The 25,386-nt window shown below is 38.7% G+C and overlaps 1 protein-coding gene across 2 annotated transcripts; it reads left to right on the forward strand.

Moving 5' to 3' along the window:
• Positions 1–285: 285 nt before the first annotated feature.
• Positions 286–25,138, forward strand: LOC101735833 (WD repeat-containing protein 35). 2 transcript variants are annotated; one of them, XM_038021879.2, is made up of 22 exons: positions 286–651; positions 735–846; positions 1,920–2,059; positions 2,806–2,908; positions 3,003–3,163; positions 3,938–4,085; positions 5,332–5,462; positions 5,928–6,131; positions 6,484–6,598; positions 6,682–6,795; positions 7,529–7,751; positions 7,828–8,053; positions 8,475–8,644; positions 9,265–9,480; positions 9,790–9,933; positions 11,565–11,688; positions 12,298–12,426; positions 14,491–14,584; positions 17,705–17,859; positions 19,806–19,892; positions 20,310–20,419; positions 22,450–25,138. In XM_038021879.2, the coding sequence occupies exons 1-22, from the start codon at positions 628–630 to the stop codon at positions 22,619–22,621; spliced, it is 3,102 nt and encodes a 1,033-aa protein (XP_037877807.1). In that variant the 5' UTR covers positions 286–627; the 3' UTR covers positions 22,622–25,138. The 2 variants fall into 2 exon arrangements, with proteins under 2 accessions (XP_037877807.1, XP_062524207.1); XM_062668223.1 differs by lacking the exon at positions 286–651 and adding an exon at positions 1,395–1,497.
• Positions 25,139–25,386: the final 248 nt, after the last annotated feature.

Consider the following 25,386-nt stretch of genomic DNA (forward strand, 5'->3'; position numbering starts at 1 on the left):
TTAATAATCGCTTAGTATGCAAAAGTGTACAAATGTGAGGAATTCAAAAAAATCACTAGGTACTGATTCTTAGGTTCATACATAAAAAAAGCCATTCATACCCCTCTCTTGCTATGTTATTATGAGAATATTTATTAAATTGTTTAATCAAGTTGTTCACACACACATGCCTTCAGATCTCTATTATAAAGTTTAGTTGTATGGGCTAAGTTTCCTTTGCCGAACGTAACGAAGAAACAACAAATAATGTCTATAATACATTTTATTTTCTTTTTCCAAATTAGGACTTCAAATTTAAAAACCGGTAAACAGCTATAAACATAGATTATACACTTAATATATTATACACTTAATATATTAGGCTATAAATTTAATACACTTATTAAGAGCTGGAGTAACTTTTAATTACTTCTAATTAGAGCTACTTCCAAGTTTCAAAATATAAAAAAAAATCAAAACAAAGAACATAGATGTCTTGCTACGTTTACCGAGGATTTAGATAAAGTTCCAGGATGCATATAATCGGAAGCTTAATACAGCATAAATCCTACACTAAAAGTTAATTGTATTTATTTCAATTTATTGCCTTTTAATGTTATATTGTCTAATAGTTAGCAAAAGTACATAATGTTTATTTACATGAGTAAAAAGGTGATTTTAATTTATTGTTTTGATTCTTGTTTCCATGGCAACGTGTAAATGTTTCGTGTAATCTTCCTAATACCTAATTTTAGATAGCCATCCCAAAGCAGTCAAAAGTTTCTTGCATATCATGGAATCATTCATCGGGATATATTGCAGTTGGTGGAGAAGAAGGGATGTTAAAAGTTTTAAAATTGGAATCGGGTAAATATGACTTAAAATTTTTCCAATGCTCGTAATTCATTCAAATACGCAAAGCTAACAAAAACCGAATTTGAGATTTTATCTTATATCCTGACACTTAGGTTGCATTAAATAGCATCCTGAAGAATGTTATTAAACTGAGGTAGGAAAAATAAACTATCTATTAATAAACTAATTCTAAAGGTAAATAAATAATTGCAAAGGGACCATTTCTCTTTTCTCCATTGCACTATTTGAGACTATTGATCCTATTTTAGCAGTTTTTACGACTGCAATAGTAACTGAACATTAGAAATATATGAATCAATAAAAAATATATAAAAAAAAACATTATTTTAAAATTGTTTTCATGTCTGTTACCATCTTTCTTCAATTAAGGATGTCTTCAACATAAAGATAATTAGTAAAAAACTTGATTGCTCTCAACTCTAATCTATCTTTTCGGAGATCTCTATATTTGCCCTTATATCTTATTATTTTGTGTAAAAATTTGCAAAAATAAAAGTTAGTTATCTGTAACTTTTTTATTTTTTTTATTGCCCTTGTAGGCTAACTAGCATACGGCCCACTTGATGGTGAGCGGTTACCGTCGCACATGGAGTTCAGCAATGCCAGGGGCAGAGCCAAGCTGCTGCCTATAGCTGGTAACAGGTAAAGTCAAACTTGGGTTGTCTTATTCTTCTTCTTTCCTATTATCCTCTGCTGGGGCTTAGGACTCGAAACAAATTCTTTCATTTGCATCAGTCTGAGGCAGTCTGTTCTACTTCCTTCCACATGATGCCCAAGATTCCCCATTCCTGCTCTACTGAGCGATGCCAATTTGTTCTCTTCCTTTTGCCAAACACTTTCCAGGTCAGTGCTCTTGGATAGGTGGGTATTGGGCTTTCTTAATGTGTGACCAATCCAATGCCACTTCTACATAATCTAAACCTCTCTCCCTAGAGTTGTGGTGTAATGTTATTAAAATAAAATGTGTGGTAAACACTAAATAAATATCTTATAGCTGAAATTGTTCAAATAGTATCAAACAAAATGTTATATAGTACAATTTTGCCTTTCCAACATTTTTCCAGGTGGTGGAGGAAATTTGTCAATGAATTTGAGTCTCGAGGGTCACACTGGCCAAATATGTGTGGCAATATGGAATGAAGTTTTCCAGAAACTAACAACTAGTGATGAACATGGTGTCATTATTGTATGGATGCTATACAAGGTACAAGACTATATACCAGAAAATAGCTAGACTTTAAAATGCTTAATGTTCATAAAATATGTAGCAGAACTGACTGTTTAAAGTGAAAATTATGATAATATTTTCTGCACAACCTCAATAGAAACAGAAAACAATATTCATTTGCATAATTAGCTTTTGATATCCATGGCTTGATAGGTATGCCATTAATTGATGTAATTATTATGACTAATGTACTGTATCATAGTTTGGGTTCTCAAACATGTATCTTGAATCTTAAGTATGAGCTTGGTTCTGTAAATATACAGTCTACAAATTTTGGAAAATTTTGCATTCTGCACCATCCAACCGCCTCCAGGATTTCAATCAGCCTTTTTATGTTGCTGAAAACCTCATAAAGTTATTAGGAACTCTATAACACTCTCGAATAAGAGGTGAGCAAATGTCTCATCTGTCACTATCAACAATATCTTCGATCAACGATCAATGATCGAAGATATTGTTGATCGAAGGTCACTATGTAAGATTTGCATAGAGAATTGTCTGCGACTACAAAAATATACACATATTTGTTAAAGGACTGTGATTGGTTTGGGCACATTCCCTTGTGCATAGCTGGACCATTATTTAATGCTATTGATGGTTGGGATTATCTGGTTAGCCCATGATTGGTGATTGGTAAAATGCCTTGGTTTTCTGAAGCCTTTTCCTTACTCCCAGTGTATCATTCTTATCATACTAATTACTTTTATGTTAATAACTTTCAGGGATCTTGGTATGAAGAAATGATAAATAATAGAAATAAATCAACTGTTTCCAGTATGTGTTGGGGTTCGGATGGACAAAAAATTTGCATTGCTTATGAAGATGGTTTGTTAAAAAACTTGAATGGATATAAAAAAAAACTTAAACTACCAAAAAATATCACACAATAATGCTTGAGTCACATTTGTTTAAATTTTAGGAGCCGTAATTGTTGGTTCTGTAGATGGATCTCGAGTGTGGGGTAAAGATATAAAAGGACCAGGCTTGGCTGCTGTTCAATGGTCTCCGGATAATTCAAGTCTACTTTTTGCATTAAGTAATGGGGAACTGCATTTATATGACGACCAAGGAAACTTTATGGTAATGTTCGAATTGTGTTCTTCATAATACATAAAATTCACGACTAAAATAATTATTCGAACTAACTAAAAATATAATAATGTAATGATATGGATCATAAGATGTCCAAAAATTTGCATGGAATGCAGTAGACATTTTTTATCTTATAAACCAGCTTTTCCCAAAGTGGAAGCTGCAGGTTTTTTTTTTAGGAGACATAGAAATGAACAGGAATAGATTGAAATCACTTTTTTTTATTGCTTAGATGGGTGGACGAGCTCACAGCCTACCTGGTGTTAAGTGGTTACTGGATCCCATATAGACATCTACGACTTAAATGCGCCACCCACCTTGAGATATAAGTTCTAAGGTCTCAGTATGGTTACAACGGCTGCCCCACCCTTCAAACCGAAACGCATTACTTCTTCACGGCAGAAATAGGCGGGGTGGTGGTACCTACCCGTGCGGACTCACAAGAGGTCCTACCACCAGTAAAAGTCACCAGTAAAGGTCTAAAGGGGGGCGTTGTGTAGAGGCTTGGGAGGCGATTTGTAATTTCATCTAGATGGACTCTTAATCACCGACTAAACTCTCGCTATAGTGGTTTTTAAGTAGGTGAAAAAACGGGAGCGCTAAAAAGTAATTTATTTTCAAAGTGGGCAGTAGACAAAATAAGTTTTGGAACCCCTATTATAAATGAACAGGCCATAGTACTACATAATATAATATAACTGAAATTTTTAGTTAATGTAATATTGTATTCGTATTATTGTATTGTATATCTGTTAAAAAAAGATGCCAGTAGCTGTGAATGGCATTAATGGACCTATGGAAGTAACTACCATGGATTGGTTTGCTGGCACGGCTCCACGCAATAGACCTGTTTTAGCAGTTTGCTACCGTGGAGGTATGCTGTTACTCATGAAGAATTGCATTGAAGAAGGTTGGTTTATGAATCTGGCTTAGTACTTTTCCAATTAGCTATAACGGCCGCAACTGTTCACGATCCACTCGATGTTAGGCGGATACTATAGTCATCTTAGAGCCGCTACTCACATTGAGATATAATTGAATTCCATACAAATATGAGTTAACTTTTAGGCTATCGAGAACTTTAGAAAACTCGCACCTTAGTGCTTACACACAGAGCCTTTTTGTCGCCTTCCTATTCGCTGGTAGTCTAAGGGGCTATTCCAGCTAAGCCCGGACGGGTAGATGAGCTCAGAGAGTGACTTAACCTGAGAGTTTTGTTAACACTAGCCCTAGTAAGAGCAGTGATTCGCAGAACCTAATATCGAATTGGAATCGCGACCTTCTAAGAAGATCCGGCGAGAAACTCATTGGGCGTCACCCGGACGCCAATAAAAGGATTTAGAAACACGGTTTTCGGCAGGTCTGATACGTAAACATAAATAATGGTACTTCTCACCAAGACTTAAGCCCCATCGTAGTTACTTGATACGAGTAGGCTTAATGTATCAGTGTGCTTAGAGCGAGTTTCTTAACGTTCTCGATAGCGTAAAAGTTAAGCCAATTTTGTATGCAGTTGGAACAGCGCCCCTAGCGGCAAACGTACGCAAACGATCCCATTCCATACAAATATGTGCTAACTTTTACGCTATCGAGAACGTTAAAAAACTCGCACTAAGCACACAGACCACAAACGTTACTGAACTTTGTACCTTTTTTTTTTTTTATTGCTTAGATGGGTGGACGAGCACACAGCCCACCTGGTGTTAAGTGGTTACTGGAGTCCATAGACATCCACAACGTAAATGCGCCACTCACCTTGAGATACAAGTTCTAAGGTCTCAAGTATAGTTACAACGGCTGCCCCACCTTTCAAACCGAAACGCATTACTGCTTCACGGCAGAAATAGGCAGGGTGGTGGTACCCACCCGCGCGGACTCACAAGAGGTCCTACCACCAGTAATTACGCAAATTATAATTTTGCGGGTTTCATTTTTATTACACGATGTTATTCCTTCACCGTGGAAGTCAATCGTGAACATTTGTTGAGTACGTGTTTCATTAGAAATATAGGTACCCGCCTGCGGGATTCGAACACCGGTGTATCGCTTCAACACGAATGCACCAGACGTCTTATCCGTTAGGCCACGACGACTACTACCTATTAAACTGAAGTTACATTTAATAAAATTTTGATTAAAATTAATAAATTTTACAGATAGTATTCTAATAGATACGAATATGACGACAATTGATTGTCATTGGAATCACATTGGTACAGTACTAGCTGTAGCAGGTCACACTAGCGATAATACAAATGTAGTGCAATTTTTTACTGCGTATGGGGAGGTAAGTTTTCCAAATAAAGAACTTTTTCGTAAATGATATTGTAAGTAGATTATCTAGTAGCTTCATATAATACTTAGTATAATATGTACGTATGTATGTAATACAGTATGCAGTAATATGCAGTATAGTATTGTTTACGATTACGATTGCGCCTTTTCTTATGCGTTGCGTAATTGTCTATATTTATATATTATGTACAAATTAAACGAAATTGTTATTATTAATCTTTTAGAAATAAAATAAATACAGAACTAAAGGCCATCGACTTTTCATGTCCATTAAGTTATGAATTACAGTTTCATTTTTCGAAAGGAATCCAGTGATTGGCCAACTTAATACAGGCAACAACATTGTGATAGCTACTTAAAATAATTTCTTTATATCAGCAGCTTAAGTATTGATCAAAGTTTCCCATAACTCAAAAAAAGACTTAAAAAAAAGTGGTTATGTCATTTGATTTTTCAGCATATAAGAACGTTACGGGTACCAGGTGGTACAATGAGAGCACTGTCGTGGGAGAAGCGCTCGCTGCGACTCGCTATAGCGGTAGATTCGTTCATATATTTTGCAAATGTGAGACCGGATCACAAATACGCCTTCTACGGAAATACGTTAGCTTTCATATCTGGCGCTGAAACTGTTACTTTTTGGGACACTGTAACTAACCAGGTATTAGTTAACTTTTCTTTTATACCATCAGCATATTATCATTATTATTTTTGTACACCACATCACCATTAATTTTGTCAATCATCATCATCAGCCCACAGTCGTCCACTGCTGGACATAGGCCTCTCCCAATCCACACCAGTGAGCCCGGTCTTTGGCTCTCCTCATCCACTTCTTGTCAGCCTTGTCACTTTGCCACGTGTTCATTAATACAAACTTACACTAATATAATTATAACAATTTAATAAATCAATATGGATAATCGACTAAGCGCTCTAAAATATAAGTGAGTTTTTTACTAAAAATACACTAATCCTGTGTTCCGCTTATCATCACTATTATTTTATTTCAGTCTTGGGTGAATCATATACCTGACGTTATAGACATGTATGGAGCAGAGGAGTATTGTATAATTGCAACAGTAAATACGCTTATAATATCGAATCAACAGGGAATCCAGTGTGACGGTCAGCGTTTAAAGTTAATGAAACTTAAACGAAAACGTTAATCTAAAGTTCTTAATATGAAATAACTCTTTTAAAATTTTCAGCTAAAACAGTAAACGTATCCATGACTTATGTTACAATCAATAGCAAAGCTATTGCAGTTGCAGCGTCGAAAGAATCCTTCATGGTATGGAAATTTTCAACTCCGTCTCGATCATGTGCGTATATACCTATGCGGATTTTGCGAATTTTATTATTTAAACGTAATATGTACTTGTAGATATATGTATCAGCTTTTTCTTATTTTTTTTTGTTTTTTTATTTTAAGTCTAATAATCGCTTTTGGTTATAAGATTACACACATTTTTTTTTTATTTGAAATCGTCTTTGTCTAAAGCATAAGACGGCCAGTGCCGTGTCGAGCGATGCGACCGTGCCGGTGTTTGAAACCCGCAGGCTGATACTCATTTTATTAACCAAATGTGTTCAGGAATTGAACTAAATGATAAATTATATTTTTATACTTTTATTACTGGTTTTTATAATTTTATTTTATTCGATTTACATATTAAGTTCTGCCGCTTATTGGTGTTTTACTAATTATGTTGGTGTTGCGCACGCGTCTGTCATCACGTTTTATTCGGCCCCCCCCCATACTCCGCTTCCGCGCGACCTCCTCGTCTGGGTACCGTCGCCGACAAAATGCACACTTTATTTATGTTTACGGCCGTTTTTCCTTGCAAAAGCAACATTTCTTCGCGATTGAAGTAGGCAAGTTGGTGTTTCGCACCCATACTGTATATCTTACCACGATGATACCTTACGATACGATTATGATATAATCGTGGGGTTAACAACAGTCATAACCATAATCATTATTGGTACATTTATAAGAAATGTTATGTTTAAAAAATAGATAATTGTACTTCAACGCTGTTAAATATTTTTCAGTGACTTCAGAACAGCTGTTCCATCCCGACGGTAGTTTATTAACAGCTAACGGTACCGCGTTTCAAGACGACACGATATGTTGTCTCGCGTGCTCCGACAGTCATCTACTGATCGGTCGAGATTCCGGTACGATACTGCTGTTCTCTTTACTAAGCTTCAAAAGAATCACGTCGATCAACATAAATTCGAGACCGTATAAAATGAGCTTGAACTCTAATTCAAGGTAAAGTCACACGTACAGCGAGTCTTGAAATTTTGCGAATAAAAAAAAGACGTTAGTAATACAGGTTTGTTTTTAGTAAGTTTCTAGTTATCGATCAGCCGGGATGTCTACATATTTTGGACACTGATATGTCAAATAATATAAGCGTCGGTCAAGCGTTGCGCAAGGACGTGTGGAGCGCGATGTGGGCCACGGACAACCCTCACATGCTGGCTGCGGCTGAGAAGGCGCGACTCTACGTCATGCGGGATAATGAACCCGAGGAGCCGCTCGTCATGCAGGGATATCTATGTAAATTTAAGGTAAACATGAACGTGTCTCATAACGCGTTGACTGCCGTGTAGGTCACCGGTGCCCTACGCGGCGTACTGAAGTAATTATGTCGGTTTCTGTTATGAAGCGGCTGGATTGCCTAAATTTATCTTCTTTTGTTTTTTATTTATTGCTTATATCGTTGGACGAGCCTAACCTGGTGTTAAGTGGTTACTGGAGTCCATAGACATCTACGACGTAAATGCTCTACCCACCTTGAGATATAAGTTCTAAGGTCTCAGTATAGTTGCAACAGCTGCCCTGCCCTTCAAACCGAAACGCATTACTGCTTCACGGCAGAAATAGGCGGGGTGGTGGTACCTACCCTTGCGGACTCACAAGAGGTCCTGCCACCAATAAAAAGTAAACTAAACTAAGTAAGTAAACTCTCAACAATGTTCTGATTTTAAGGAACTGGAAATAACTACAGCATTATTGGATAACTTGTCAGACAAATGTTCACCACAACACATAGTACGTGTCGAAGTGAAATCGCTCAGAGACACGAGGCAGCTCATTGAAAAAGTCGGATTGAAAGAAGCGGAAAATTTTATAAAAGATAATCCCCATCCGCAATTATGGTCAGTAACTTTAACATTTAGTTACATTCCCAACTCGAACTCGACTCATCAATTTGCAAATGATTTATATGTAGTTCAACACTTGTTCGGTGAATCTAGTATGAACCCTCGAGGTCCCAAGAATAGGTAGAAAAAAAAGTTCAACGTTGTTAGCGCTGTTATTCATTCGGATTTTGTTTGTGTTTGAATTTTGATGATGCAGCTTATAAATGAGGCCGTCAGTGCAAAAGTGGTCTAACCCATTTTTTCTCCTACCTACGCCGAAAGTTTGGTTTTCCTCCCGATGTACAGGGAAGAAAGTCTAACTTTTCCTCCCGCTGTACAGAGAAGAAAGTGTATTTTTTCCTCCCTGGGTACTGACAAGTGCGCATGCGCGTTAGTGTCTACGTCTGCTCTCACGCACCTAAAATGCGGGAATTTTACACGCGGGAAAAAATGTCCTACTTTTCTCCCTTGGTGCACAATGTACTATTGTCCGTATTGCTTTTGCCTACGAAACAGTGTAAAAGAAAATTCGAACCTCATTATCTCCATACTATGATAAGATTAGGGCACTTTTGCGCTGACAGCCTCAAATGTGAATGAGCTGTACATCTGTACTGTGGCTATCTATGGCACAGGTTACTGCTCGCTGAAGCGGCCTTGAGGAAATTTGAATCTGAGAACGCAGTCGAAACGGCCGAAGCTGCGTTTGTTAGGCGAAATGATTACGCAGGAATTAAATTTGTATCGCGACTGAATGCACTACATTCCAGTGCCCTTAAGAAAGCCGAAATAATGGCATATTTCAAAGACTTCGATGCCGCTGAAAAGATTTATTTAAATGAAGACAGACGGTGAGTGTACGGGTAAAAATCACTGTGAAAATAATAGTGATATGTAATTTTTAAAGAGTAAATGTTCCAAATCTTATGCTCAGATTTATTAATCTTGGATTTTGTTTAATTACCATACTATTAACAACCTTTATCAAGTGTCAATCCAATTTGTGAAATGTTAATTATATGCTATATACATGTTATATTATTTTCAATTTACTTTATCCAGTGACCAAAAAAATTAAACTGCACATTGTTCGTAATATTTGTATTTGTAATGAGAGGTGTTGAAATAATAAAATAAAAACATATTGCTCTCTGTTTCAGAGATTTAGCTATAGCTTTACGTAAACGTTTGGGACATTGGTTTCGTGTGGTTGAACTTTTGAAAATGTCGGCGAACACCACCGATGCACACATTAAACAAGCTTACGTCAATATTGGGGACTTCTACATTGATAGACAAAATTGGTGAATAGTAACTTTGTTTCGTCTCACTACCTACTAACCAAATTACAGCACACGCAGGCGATCTTGGCTGGCGATCGAAATGCATTTGCATTATGTTTATGATCCAAATTTAATATAGAATAATTTATATCTATCTATATATATAAAAATGAATTGCTGTTCGTTAGTCTCGCTAAAACTCGAGAACGACTGGACCGATTTGGCTAATTTTGGTCTTGAATGATTTGTGGAAGTCCAGAGAAGGTTTAAAATGTGAATAAATATGAATATGTTCGGAATAAATTAAAAATAACAATTTTGTTTTCCCTTTGATGTGTCCCCCGTCAGACGGATTTCTTTTGTTTGTTTCAAGTTTATTTTATACAAATGCTTAGATCTTTTATTTATCAATTGAGGCACTACGAAGTCTGCCGGGTCAACCAGTATAAAATAATTTATAAACTAATGGTGGGAACGTAATGATACTTTATATAAAATATTGTGGAGGTGAAGTGGAGGTGATGAGATATAAGTTTTTGAGTCGTTTTTTAAATCATGTATTTGTGTAAAACGAAATCTCCTCAGTAATCCTTTAACGTTCTGCTTATAGTAGAGGCAGTGCGGCAAAGTTACTTGAAAGTATTAGAAATTCGTTTGAAATAATGAAAAGCACCCGACGTTAAAAGCGTGAAGAAGTAACAAAATTTTGATAAAACTGCTACGCGCTAAGTCTCGGGATAAATAAAAACTCTCAATAAACTACTAATTAAAACTCAATTTAATTATTAAGACACTTAAGGTGAACTTCAATATCAAAATTCACCTTTCGCTTCGCTTCGCTTCAGGTGAAGGTATCCTGTCGTTGTGTCGTTTCGTGTAGAACAGATTATTAACTTCCTACATGTTGTTTAAGCAACGCTTTTAAAGTCGATACGACGTATCTACAATTTTCTAAAACATTTCCAACAGTACTAGTTGTTTTGATATCCGGTTTTGCTATTTGACAACAGATAGCGTTACTAGTACCTATATAACACTATTTTATGCGTTCGCGGAAATTTGAAGTGCTTAAGTCACTCAAGCTAGACTTCGCGTCCTGTTTGCATGTGCTTTAAATAAAATTAAATGTATTTAAAAAAAAAAAAACTGCCTTGTAAGGGTCGACGCACTCACGGCCGACTTGGTGTTGTGATTACGTGAACACTACCATCCACCTTGTGAGATATGGTCGAAGTCTCCATTTTTCTCACCCTACAAGCCTGAAAGCATTGCTATTTCGCAGCAAAAATGGACCCATGTTTGGGGCAGTTTACGACGAAAGGAAGATCTTCCACCGAGCGGGTGATATTTGCTCGGTAGACCGACGGTCCCAAATGTTGTTTTTCGGAACTTGTATATATACAAGCTTATCTTGAAAATGTCGTAAGCGAGATTCAGGCATCTGTCAAATATCTTGCGTTGTGTGATGGCTACCCGCCACACATGGACAAACAGCATGTCCTATCTGAAACAATGAAAGATAAAAAAGGTGTTTGAAAAATCTCTTTAAACTATGTAACTATGGCCAGTAGGTACTGTCTTCATAGCAATTTCGTTTCACCCTTCCACCTTTTTTGTGTCATTTTACGTGTTGAACGCGCAAACTTTTACAGGAGCGGTGCTTTGGAATACTATAAAATGTCCAATAACACAGAAGGATTGAAGAAATGTTACATGGCATTAGAGGATAATGAATCACTTTCCAAATTATTCATAAGTTCTCCGAGAACCGCAAAGGTATGTTCTAAAATACCCAGAGAACCACACAAGCCTACAGCTAAGCTGAGACTGCGTGTCGGATAGGTGTAGTGATCGGACACACACGATGTTGGCAACACAAGTTGTGTCCTACGATTAGGAACCAATAGGTACCTAGGTAGTAGTAACCTAACTAGGTAGTAACAGTATTAAAGGTTTGATTAGCCAATCGATCTCATTGTAGACTTTATATCAAATCAAACCAAATCAAATCAAATCAAATCAAAAAAAAATTATTCAACATAAATGAAAGTACATACTTGTTGAACGTCAAAAGAACTACCGCCAATTCACAATATAATTGTATCGTGTAGTAATTCTTGAATATCATCAGAAAATCTTTGGTTTCTTTGGTTACACACAATAAATAGTAGGTATGCAGCGGTGAGCACTACGATAAAATTAAGTCTGGTAATAATTTTTTGCCTTTCGAAGTAGGTACATTCTGGTTCTTAATAGGAGTTTATTGTCAAGTTCTCCTGATTTTTTATTCCGACAGCGTCTAAATACCTCGGGAGGAAAGCAATTTTCCCCTTGTCTATATCATACTTATTTTCAGTCCTATAAACTTAAAATAAATATTTTCAGGATACAAAATTAAAACAAAATGACGCTGAACTCTTGGACAGTAAAATAAATGAGCAGCCCTCCATACAGTATATAATACAACTTAAAGAGAGTGGTCGAACTATTCAGGCTGCTAATATGGCGTTTCAGGTAAGTTTAATAAATTCCAAAGATTTGACACAATCAGATTACACAAGATGTCGTTTTAAACCTCCTCCTTGCGGCGTATTCCTCATTGCTGAGGGTCGTGACCACCCTTTTGTATCACCTTCGAACGCACGATCTTTCTCCATCCATTCTTGTCTCTGGCGGTGTGGAGGGCGTTGTGAAACGTGGAATCAAGAGCGGTGCGGATCCGGTCGGACCAACGTATTGGGCTGCGCCCCCGAGGTCTTTTCCCATCTACCTTACCCGTCACGATGAGCCTCTCGAGATTGCTACCATCCTTCCGTGCGATGTGACCAAAGTATTCAAGGACTCTGCGAAGACACTCGGATGACAGCCGCGAGGAGATTTTGAGTTCTTGCAAGATTGATACGTTGTTCTGAAATGCTGTCCACGGAATACGCAGCATCTTTCTCCAGCACCACATCTCAAAGGCGTCAATGCATCTGCGGTCTGCAGATTTCAGTGACCAGGTCTCAGCGCCATACGAAAAAATCGAGAAAACTAGAGTCCGTACCAGTTTGGTTTTGGTCTTTACGGATATGTTGCGATCACTCCAGATTTTTCCGAGCTGAGTCATGGCACTCTTAGCCATACCAATTCTCCGGCGCACTTCCTTCTCGCACGAGCCATTGTTACTAATGTTGGAACCCAGGTAGTTAAGTTTCGACAAGTCGTCGTGGCCTAACGGATAAGACGTCCGGTGCATTCGTGTTTAGCGATGCACCGGTGTTCGAATCCCGCTGGCGGGTACCAATTTTTGTAATGAAATACGTACTCAACAAATGTTCACGATTGATTTCCACGGTGAAGGAATAACATCGTGTAATAAAAATGAAACCCGCAAAATTATAATTTGCGTAATTACTGGCGGTAGGACCTCTTGTGAGTCCGCACGGGTAGGTACCACCACCCTGCCTATTTCTGCCGTGAAGCAGTAATGCGTTTCGGTTTGAAGGGTGGGGCAGCCGTTGTAACTATAATTGAGACCTTAGAACTTATATCTCAAGGTGGGTGGCGCATTTACGTTGTAGATGTCTATGGGCTCCAGTAACCACTTAACACCAGGTGGGCTGTGAGCTCGTCCACTCATCTAAGCAATAAAAAAAAAAAAAAAAAAAAAAAAAAAAAAAAAAAAAGTTAAAATTGTCCACTATTTCTAGATTTAATGTGCCAGTGAGTTCCAATTTTCCAGACCTATCCACCACCATGACTTTGGTTTTGGACCTGTTTATGGAAAGTCCCATCTCCTTGCTTATCCGCTCCATTCGGTCTAAAAGCGCAACCATTTCCGACTCATTCGCTGCAAGAAGAGTAGTGTCATCGGCGTATCGGAGGTTGGTGATTTTCACGCCACCAACTGTAATGCCACCATCCCAATTCTCGCAGGTCCGTCTCATTATGTGCTCCCCATAGGCGTTGAAAAGAATGGGCGATAAAATACAACCTTGGCGTGCTCCTTTGTGAAATTTAAAAGGTTTCGAGGTTGTTCTATCGACTGTTACGACTGCCTGACTTGAGCCATACAAGTTGCGAAGTAAGGCGATGAGATGATTTGGTACCCCAAGTTCTTGTAGAACCTTCCATAAACAACTCCAGTTGACACAGTCGAACGCCTTGCTATAGTCGACGAAACACATTATCACTGGCGTATCAAACTCATATGCTTTCTCAACAATCTGCTTGATGTTGAGAATCTGTGCACGAGTACCCTTGCCCTTCACGAAACCCGCTTGCTCTTGCGGAATTTGCCAATCAAGGTAGTAACGGATGCGGTTGTTGAGGATGTGAAGCAAGATTTTGCTTGCATGTGAGATGAGGGACAAGGTTCGATAATTGTCGCAATTCTTGGTTGATCCTTTCTTGTGTAGCGGAAGAATAATGGATTCCAATCAATCCCGCGGCCAATCACCGTGTTGCCATATATGTGAGCATATCCATATCCAAGCATACCAAAATCCCTATTTCCATTCATAGATTAATATTTTTGCGAATTTCTTTAATTATATTTATCAGTGCCAAGTTCTCTATTCCCGGCTTATGTTTCAGTTGGCTAATGTCGAAGCTTCAAAAAATGCATCACCTCTGCGAATAAAGAAGCTATACATACTGGCGGGTCACTTGTACAATCAAAACCCAGGAGGTAAGAGTTATGTGTAATAAAATGTAATAATGGTAATTGCAGCTCACTGAGTTTCTCGCCGGATCTTCTCAGTAGGTCGCGTGTCCGATCCGGTAGTAGACTCTGCGAAGCGCTACTCTTGCTAGGGCTAGTGTTAGCAAAGTCCTCAGGTTAGAGCCCCGTGAGCTCACCTACTTGCCCGGAGATTCTAGTATAACACCTCGAGGTTACTACAAGGGCGGGATGATAAGTAACTAGCCTAATAATAAAACACTTAACTTTCCGTGATAAAATTAATTTTCCGTGAACATCTACGCACTTATGCCATCTTCGTTCTAAAGCAGTAATGCCTTCCATAAAATGATATCTTTCGAGGCTGGCAAAATACTCCTCTACAGCGGCTATGACTTCATCATTTGTGGCAAATTTCTGTCCGCCTAAAAAGTTTTGAGCTTAGGGAATAAGTGAAAGTCTGATGGTGCTAGATCAGGCGAATAAGGTGGGTGAGGCAGCAAATCATACTTCAATTCGTTGATTTTTGCAATAGCTTTAACACATGTGTGAACCCTAGCGTTATCTTGGCGGAAGATGATTTTTTTTTCGCCAAACCTGGTCGTTTTTGCTGAATACACTGATGAAAATTATCTAAAAGATTAGCGTAGTATTCTCCATTAATCGTTTGACCTTTTGGAAGGTAATCTATCATCAAGATCCCATCTGCATCCCAAAAGACGGAAGCCATCATTTTTCCAGCCGACTTTACAGCCATGGCTTTTTTTGGAGCCGGGCATCCCGATTGCGTCCACTGTTTTCACTGAATTTTTGATTCTGGCGTGTAATAATGAACCCATGTTACATCTGTTGTTACAAATCGACGTAAAAAATCGGCCTTATTACTCTGAAACGGTCCAGACATTCTTTTGAGTTTTGTACCCGAATCCTTTTGTGATCCTGCGTAAGCAATAGCGGCACCCAACGGGCCGAAGACTTTTTCATATTTAATTCCTCACTTAGGATATGATGTACCCGTTCTTTTGAGACCTTCCAAGAGTATTGGGATACTTGGGGTCGACATTTCGAGCGATGTCCAGTTTCGGAGTCATTTGGAAGGCAAAGCCAAGTTGGCGTCCAAAATGCTGGGAGTCCTCAACAGAGGTAGGTTTGCGGTAGGCAGCGGCTTGGCTCTGCCCCTGGCATTGCTGAAGTCCATGGGCGACGGTAACCACTCACCATCAGGTGGGCCGTATGCTCGTCTGCCTACAAGGGCAATAAAAAAAAAAAAAAAAAAACAGAGCGAAGCGGTACTTCACGCCTGGACAAAGGCTTTTGCTTTATAAAGCACAAGTCCGGCCTCGCGTGGAGTACTGCTCCCATCTCTGGGCTGGGGCTCCCAAATACCAGCTTCTTCCATTTGACTCCATACAGAGAAGGGCCGTTCGGATTGTCGATAATCCCATTCTCACGGATCGTTTGGAACCTCTGGGTCTGCGGAGGGACTTATTCTGTACCGTATGTTCCATGGGGAGTGCTCTGAGGAATTGTTCGAGATGATACCGGCATCTCGTTTTTACCATCGCACCGCCCGCCACCGGAGTAGAGTTCATCCATACTACCTGGAGCCACTACGTTCATCCACAGTGCGTTTCCAGATCACACACATCTTTTTTGCCACGTACCATCCGGCTATGGAATGAGCTCCCCTCCACGGTGTTTCCCGAGCGCTATGACATGTCCTTCTAGCGAAGAGTTTGACCAGAAGGTCAGCCTTCTCTTTCGCACTATGGGCCAGACTGTCATCGGACTTGCGTAGTGGTGGGAGACTAGATCTGCAGAAGTTACCTTCTGCAGCCTTAGCGAGCGACCAGAAAGCACGGCTCCCGGCAGGATAGCTCTTCAGTCGCTCGCCAATTCTGGCAACGTGCTCCGACTTCGCCCTGGCAATAGCCCTCTTATAGGACCTAGAAGCGGCGTTAAATTTCCGCCTTAGCAGAGGTTAGTTACTTATCATCCCGCCCTCGTAGAATAGGTAGGATAAAAAAAGTAATTGAGTATGTGTTGGCAGCGTTTAATCTTAAACAAATACTTTTTGAAATGTTAATATTATAATATTTATTAAAGAGTTTTTGTGTTGATTTCTTTTTTAATAATTTATATTAGTTTAATTATATGATAGCTGTAGATTAGCGAATGAGCTCATGCATGGCCTACCTACTGTTTTGTAGTATTGGAGCTCATGGACGTAGGAGTGTCCTCCCCGACCTTGTATCATGTATGAGAACGAAATCACAGTCAATAATAATAACAAAAGTTTAACTATGCTACTACGAGTATTAGCTTGTAACGTAGTTTGACGTAGACTGCGACTATAGACACTTTTGATTGCCCATTTATAACTAAAACGACTTGTATATTTTATTCTTAGAATATCAAATGCATATTTCGACGTGAGATGATAATATCTTGAAGCTAGTATCAATAATTTTCACTGGTGGTAGGACCTCTTGGGAGTCCGCACCGGTAGGTACCACCACCCCGCCTATTTCCGCCGTGAAGCAGTAATGCGTTTCGGTTCGAAGGGTGGGGTAGCCGTTGTAACTATACTGAGACCTTAGAAATTATATCTCAAGGTGGGTGGCACATTTACGTTGTAGATGTCTATGGGCTCCAGTAACCACTTAACATCAGGTGGGCTGTGAGCTCGTCCATCCATCTAAGTAATAAAAAAAAGATCACATAGATCTGAAAATACTTTATTTTGCTTTGTATGATTTCACATGGTACTGCGTCCACTATCCGCGCCGCCCGCACCGAACGCACCGGCATTTATGAGCATTAAATATATCTGTAGGCAGCGGCTTGGCTCTGCCCCTGGCATTGCTGAAGTCCATGGGCGACGGTAACTACTCACCATCAGGTGGGCAGTATGCTCGTCTGCCTAAAAGGGCAATAAAAAATAAATAAAAAAATCCGTGAATAATGCCCTTGTAAATCGTGATAAAAGTGTCCCTGCTTTTGTCAGTGGCATATGCGCAAACCGCGCGATGCCAAAAAAAAAATTAAAAAAATTTTTTTTTCATCCGGCGCGGTCCAATGGACGCGTACCTTAACTGTTATCTAATGAGCGGCTACCGGCGTGTGCAGCGGCAGGGTGCACGGGAGCGGAGTGGTGGCGGCGTGGGGCGGCGCAGCACTGGCTGGCGACAGCCGCCTCCCCGATGCGCCCCGACGCCGCCCTGCGCGCCGCCGCCCGCCTGCACGCGCTACTACCGGCGCTGCACCCCGCACAACATCGCGCTGTAAGAACGACTCGTCACGACCCACCCACCACCACACACAAACTATTTTTATTTGTTACTAGCCGACCCGGCAGACTTCGTAGTGCCTCAGGCGATAAATAAAATAAACTTGAAACAAACAAAAGAAATCCGCCCGACGGGGGACACATCAAAGGGAAAACAAAATTGTTATTTTTATTTAATTCCGAACATTTTCATATTTATCCACCTTTTAAACCTTCTCTGGACTTCCACAAATAATTCAAGACGAAAATTACCCAAATCGGTTCAGTCCCGATCGTTCTCGAGTTTTAGCGAGACTAACGAACATTTCAACACGATTCTGATTCTACGAGACTGATTCTAACGAACAGCAATCCATTTATATATATATAGAAGATAGATATATATATAAGATAGGCAAACTAGTTCACAGTTCACTAGTTCAAGTGGTGACCGGATCCCTTAAACGACACAAAGTAAATACCGCTGCTAATATTGAGACATGAGGTGAAAGCCTTATTCTTACTGTAATACGGCTATTTTAATCTTCAAATCAGAGCTCACAGTTGTGGCTGTTACTCCCGCGTAACTACGCGGAACAGCCAGATTGGTAGTAGGTACGAGAGCGGCACTGAAATTTTCGGGAATTAGCGAAGTGACACAACATTACTATTTAAAAAAATATTTATTGCTTTTCGAAGTATTCTCCGCGAAATTTGACACATTTTTCCATACGATGGAACCAATCATTGAAGCAACCATTCCATTCGGAAGTTGGGGTCTCCAAAATGGCCGTTTTGTAGGCGTCCACAGCTTCTTCAGGTGATGAAAATCTCTGTCCACGCAATTTATTCTTTATTTTAGGGAAAGTATAGAAATCATTAGGGCTTAGGTCGGGGCTGTACGGCGGATGGTCTAATAATTCTATGTTTTCTTGCTCTAAAAACTCTTTTGTTCCGTGCGCGGTGTGAGAACTCGCATTGTCGTGATGGAGGATGATGCGGCGGTTGCAGTTCTCTTTACGGAGTTCAGAAACGACCTGTGGCAAACAAATGCTAGCATACCATTCTGCATTAACCGTTCTTTGTCCCTCAAGAGGAATAGTCGTAACATGGCCGGTTTTGGAGACAAACGTGGCCACCATTTTTTTTGCAACACTCCGTGAACGAACAATTTTTGTTGGCTTTAACTCATTTTCGAACACCCAAACTCGTGACTGTTTTTTTGTTTCGGGTTCGTACGCGTATATCCAGGATTCGTCACCTGATACAATGTTGTATACAGCATTTGAGGATCCTGCGTGGAATCTTTCGAGAGTTCTGACGCACCAAGTAACGCGAGCCGCTTTTTGCTCTTCACAGAGCGAATGCGGTATCCATCGGGAAAACAACTTTTTTACACCTAATTGTTCATGCAAGATTATTTGTATTTGACTCATGCCAATGTCTAAAGTTGCCTGAATTTCGCGGTATGTCACATGTCGATCTTCCTCAATCAGCTTACGCACAGCATCAACGTTTTCTTGGGTGACTGCAGTTTTTGGACGACCTTGACGGGGATCATCACTGAGCTTGACACGTCCACGTTGAAACTCAGCAAACCAGCGATAAATTGTGGTTTTGGATGGGGTTTCATCACCAAATGCAGAAATCATCCGGTCAACACACTGTTTTTGTGTTAAACCACTTCGAAAGTCATAATAAATCATCGCTCTTGAATTTTCTCGAGTCAATTCCATTTTCTCAACGACTAAACAAGTTTGACAAAACCTCGTGACAAGACCGAGAATCTTTTTTTAAATAAATAAATGGTATTCGATTATTAAAACCAAGGAGTTTTCAATTAAAAAGATTTTAATATGACAGGAACAGTGGAAATATACCATTCCCGATACTTTTAGTGCAGCCGAGTACCTATTCGAATGGCTTATGTTACGCGTTACTTAATTCTATTTATTTTTGTAGGCCTGGTGCACAATAGCCTCAATAGCTATTCAAAATCGAGCATTCGACCTGGCTTCTAAGGCGTTCATTAAACTCGAAGCGATGGACGTGAGTATATTTTTGTTTTTTTTTTATCTATGATTTATATAGTTGAACGAACTCACGGCCTGCCTGCTAGTATCTGGTTACTGAAGCAAAAGACTAGCGTGAATGACGTTGTCATCGCCTTAAATTTGAAGTCTCAAATTAATTGTTAAAGCGCCATTGTTAGATATCGCATTAGAACGTATTATTGTTTGCGGCAGAAATAAGTAAGATGATGCTACCCACCAGTGCGGGCTCAAAACATGTCCCAACACCGGTATCTAATTGATAGATGAATAGACTTTATAATAAGTCAACTAATAGGTAAACCTTGCACAGAAAATTATATGTTTTTCATTTTGTATTTATATACGTTTTCATGAGTTGTAGACATGACAGATAGTTTTAATAAAACTAGCTTTTCTGCTCTAAACGTTACAGCCTGCTGTGTTCGAGAATCTGGCAGTGGAAATATTTACGAGGTGCAGACCTAAAGATGCAAAAGGAAACAGAATCGAGTGTCCGAATTGTGAAGGTTCAATGCCGGAGTGGTAAATAAGTTTTTTTTTTCTTTATGCGAGAGGGCTCACGAGCTAACGGCCAGCTGGAAAGTGTTCAGCGGAGTTTATACATTTCACGATCTAAATGCCGTCACTTACCTTTTTTTTTGGTGGTGGTGGCTGTGGTACCTATCCGTGCGGACTCGCAAGAGGTCCTACCACCAGTAATTACGAAAATTATAGTTTTGCGGGTTTGGATTTTATTACACGATGTTCTTCCTTCACCGTGGAAGTCCATCGTGAACATTTATTAGGTACTTATTTCATTAGAAAAATTGGTACCCGCCTGCGGGATTCGAACATCGGTGCATCGCTAGATACGAATGCACCGGACATCTTATCCTTCAGGCCACGACGACTTCAGCTTACCTTCAGTAGTGCGGTCGAAATCCTGATTGTATCCCGGGCGTCCCACCCTTCAAACGTAACATGTAATTGCGGTTTCAGAAGTATTGTTACAACAATAATTAACTTATACCAGAATAGTTTACGTTTCATGAACCAGCGGTCCGTATATTATCATAAAACAGTCACTGTTTTTTTTTTTAAATAAGTCACGTTTTCACAGTTCCTGTCTGTCTGTTAACTAGTTGTGTGTTCGCCCAATGTTAGAAATTCATTTCCTTTTTATATGAATGCGTATTCCTTTGTCATATATTTTGCTACTGAGATTTTGAAAAAAACCTACATATTTTCTACCTAACCTAGAAATTTCTAATGGTAACATAGAACTCGTCAACTACTGAATAAACCAAAAAGGAATCTATACTAATATATAAATCTACAGTGGTTTTTACGGATCTTCCGTTATAACTACTGAACCATGAATCCGATTGACTTGAAACTTGGTATCCATGTAGAAAATACATGTACTTAATAGATAGGCTAATATTTCTATGAGTGTTGGACTCCCTACACCAGTTGCGGGGGCGTTAATGATGAGAATCTTTGTGGGGGTGAGAAATAATAATGTTAATTTTAAATGCCGAGCGAAGCGGACGGGTACAGCTAGTCGTTTAATAAACTGATAGAGAAGAGAAAGAAGAAAATGGTAAATGTTAAAATAGATTATTAGCTTAGAATTGATATTTATCTTACTGGTGGTAGGACCTCTTGTCCACGCAGGTAGGTACCACCACCCTGCCTATTTCTGCCGTAAAGCAGTAATGCGTTTCGGTTTGAAGGGTGGAGCAGCCGTTGTAAGTATACTTGAGACCTTAGAACTTTGATCTCAAGGTGGGTGGCGTATTTACGTTGTGGATGTCTATGGGCTCCATTAACCACTTAACACCAGGTGCGCTGTGAGCTCGTCCACCCATGCAATAAAAAAAATGTATTTTTAAACTATTTTCCAATTATTATTTTTATTGAAAACACTAAAGCTTGCCTGAAACTACTAAAGATAAAAGAAATCTATTTAAAAATAGAGGAGTAAAATGGTACTTAACTGAATAACATTAACAGTGTTTTTTTCTATGTACGTAGATTACAACTTTGTTTGATTAGTTTTCCGAGCTGCCTACATGACGTCAACTCAGCTAAAGTTTGTGACAACAACTCGGTATGGTTGTGTTGAAAAATAATGCACAAGTACCTACTACTACCTGTTACTTTCTTAAGCGAGAAATGGGGAAATTGTAGCGGTTGCGTGTCTACTAATTCACAAATCGAATAAATTAATTATGTATTTTAAGATTATTTGATCTGTTTAGATGTATTACTGCAAAGGATTACGTAATTTACCTAGTATGTATCGACGCTTGAAAGGCAAACGTGACTAAGCGACAATGCGTGAACTTTACAGTAGACTAATTTAAAGTTGAAATACCTGAAAAAAAATCTATTTTAACGAATCTAGCTGTAGGATTGAAATGATTTTAATAGACCTAGAAATTTATTTTTTTGCGCATCGAATATGGTTATTGCCTATCATTTATGTACAAAGCAGTAATTGTCGCTTAGTCACGTTTGCCTTTCAAGCGTCGGTATGATATTTGTTGTAACATAATGTTTTGTACTAGGGTATCGTCGTGTCCGCGGTGTTCGTGGCAGCTGGAGACGTGCGCAGTGTCAGGTCGGAGTCTGCACGGCTCGCACACGCTGTGGTGTTGCCGCGTGTGTGACGCGCGCGCTCCCAGACACGAGCTCGTCCTGAGGCACTCTTGTCCCTTGTGTCACGCAGAGCTCGCCTGAACAGAACACAGGCTTGCAACAGTACTCAACGGTAGGCAGAGACCAGAAAAGGGCAGCGGCGGCCATTAAAAAAAAAAACTGATATCTATGAGACTCCCGAAATAAGTATTTTTCTTAATCTCGCTTATGTAAAGACCAGTAATGGTCTATTTAAAAATATTTTATGATTTCTTCTTATTGATAAGTTATATAATTTGTTAATGTTAAGACACATCTTAATGATCTCTCAACTACATTTCCGTACACGGCGTGAATAACTTGACAAGTCGACTAATATCAAATTTTAAGTTATAGCAGAATTGTCGTCCAGATTACTTGTTTTATATGGGGAATAAATGAGTAACTCGATTCTCTCACGTATTTTTGGGATATCGTACTTGTGAATTACTAAACAACTCTGTTTCCAACGAGAACATGATGACATTTAGATATATCTAAACATATTAATGTTATTTATTTAAATAACTCAACACGTTAAGTTATTTACGCCACATAATTAAATGAACTAACAGAATACCTGTAGATGGTCAATTATTCACATAGCCCATAATTGTGTTCGCGACTATACATATCCGGTTGTCAAGTTATTACCGGCAAGAAAAAGCATATGATCTTCAGCAGTTCTTACCCACCCCCTATCTTAAAACTTCTGTTTCTTTTTATAAAAGATCGCTATGGTCCTATAATCTGACAATCCATGATTTAGCAACTAATAAGGCTACATGTTACATGTAGGACGAAACCATCGGTGCTCGTTAAATCGCGTCGTGTCTGTGGCATTTTCTTCAGAATTGACCTTCAAAAGATAAACAGGTCACATTTTATTCAGATACATGTAGAGGCCAAAACAAAAATAATACGGGTGCAATGATGTTCATGTATTTACTTCATGTATATCCAACGCTAGAAACTATTAATCACAAGTTTCTTGGATTGTGATTCACATGGAGTGTGATTTGGATCATGCCTTGATTGAGAGAACCAAACAGAAAACGCAACTTAAAATTAACTACCTATTTTAATGACTGGGTGCAACTCATAAGATCTTGTAAGATTAATAACGCATATGCCGTTGTACCATATAAGTGCGAAAATTTCCTAAATTAAGTTCGAAAAAAGAGCCATTCACGATTTAAAAAAAAGACAGATCCGAAGATAAATTCTTGCGGCAGCCTGTAAAATGGCTGCAATACAAAAAACCTATTGGAGAAATACGTTTCAAGATAGATTTGACAGTGAAAGCTCTTTTAAGGTAATCAACTTTCAGAAAAGGAGCAAATATAATAATAATATAGACAACGTCCAGATAGAAGCTATCGCCAAAGACATCTTGCCAATAAGTAGAGAAAAGAGAAGATTTTGGTGGATTTATTACCTTTAATAGACACAGCATTTCACGATTTTTATAAAAACATAAAGACTGACAGCCCACCAAAAAATGCCACGACTTAGATACTAAAGACTCTGATTTAGAGGGAAACGGAGAAGAACAGTAAAGAATAATAGAATAGTAATTCCAGAACCAGAATAATTTCGGTTTCTTTTAATTAATAAAAAATATAATTAAGTACAAGTTTTGGGTTTTAGTTTGATCAATTCAAATGGCTTATTATTACATCATCATTATCCTGCCCTTCTCCCAGTCACCTGGGGTCGGCGCAACTTGTTTTCTCCTTCCATACTCCTCTATCATATACCATTTCTTCGCTCACTCCCCTCTTACCCCTATCGTCTTTTACGCAATCCATCCATTTCATCTTAGGTCTACCTCTTCCTCTATATCCATCCACATTTATAGTTAACACTCTCATACCAACCTCATTTACATTTCGCCTCAGCACATTTTTTTTTTAATTGGTTAGATGGTTGGACGAGCTCACAACCCACCTGGTGTTAAGTGGTTACTGGAGCCCATAGACATCTACACCGTAAATGCGCCACCCACCTTGAGATATAAGTTCTAAGGTCTCAGTATAGTTCTAAGGTCTCACATGTCCATACCATCCCATCACATCCCATCTCACCATCCAACCACCATCAAATAGATATTACATATTTATGTTTTTTTTTTTAAATCTCTTATGTTAACTATCTTATTACTTTTCTCGGATTTTAATAAATTGCTTAGGTGAATAAATTAACAAGTCGTCGGTGAACAACTTGATATGTCATTTTTTTCTTTATTAGTACGTTAATTTATTATTATACTTACACTGTGTGAAAATTCCGATGAAATTACTTAAATAAGCATAAAAATTATAAAGAAGGATAAATAAATAGATTTACCAATAATATGTAAACTTAAAAATGGCTGCCCTGAAAAGTATGCATTTTCGACTTGTCAATGTATTCACGCCATGTACGGATTTATCTATGTCCTCTCGAATAAGATTAGTAACATGTGTGTGTGTGTGAACTTTGAATCGGTTCTTTTATTTTTCTTCCTTTCTCTCCCTTATGATATTCTTATTTGTGAGTATATTTAGAGCTTGACTAAATATATAAAAAAAATACAAATTTGTTTCTAATTTTAATTGCAAAACGTGACCTCAGAAACTTGACTTTATTTGGAATTGAAGTAGGTAATGAGTTTTTCAGTCTGTATCTTTAATTTAAATTCATATCAAAGCAAAATCTAATTAATCAAGAAATAAATTTAGTTTCTATCTATACTGATATATAAATCTACAGTGGTTTTACGTTTTTTTTTTCTTACTTATGCTGATAGCCTTGAGAGGCTGTTTCAGCTTCGCCCTAACGTTTGT

Source organism: Bombyx mori, chromosome 4 (assembly GCF_030269925.1).
Source record: "Bombyx mori chromosome 4, ASM3026992v2".
Classification (NCBI taxonomy): Eukaryota; Metazoa; Arthropoda; class Insecta; order Lepidoptera; family Bombycidae; genus Bombyx; species Bombyx mori.

Bases quoted from the DNA above. Each gene is read 5' to 3' on its own strand.
- LOC101735833 (XM_038021879.2), top strand. From the start codon at position 628: ATGTTTATTTACATGAGTAAAAAG. The intron at 652-734 runs GTGATTTTAATT...ACCTAATTTTAG, and splicing joins TTATTTACATGAGTAAAAAG to ATAGCCATCCCAAAGCAGTC. The intron at 9,481-9,789 runs GTGAGTGTACGG...TCTCTGTTTCAG, and splicing joins TATTTAAATGAAGACAGACG to AGATTTAGCTATAGCTTTAC.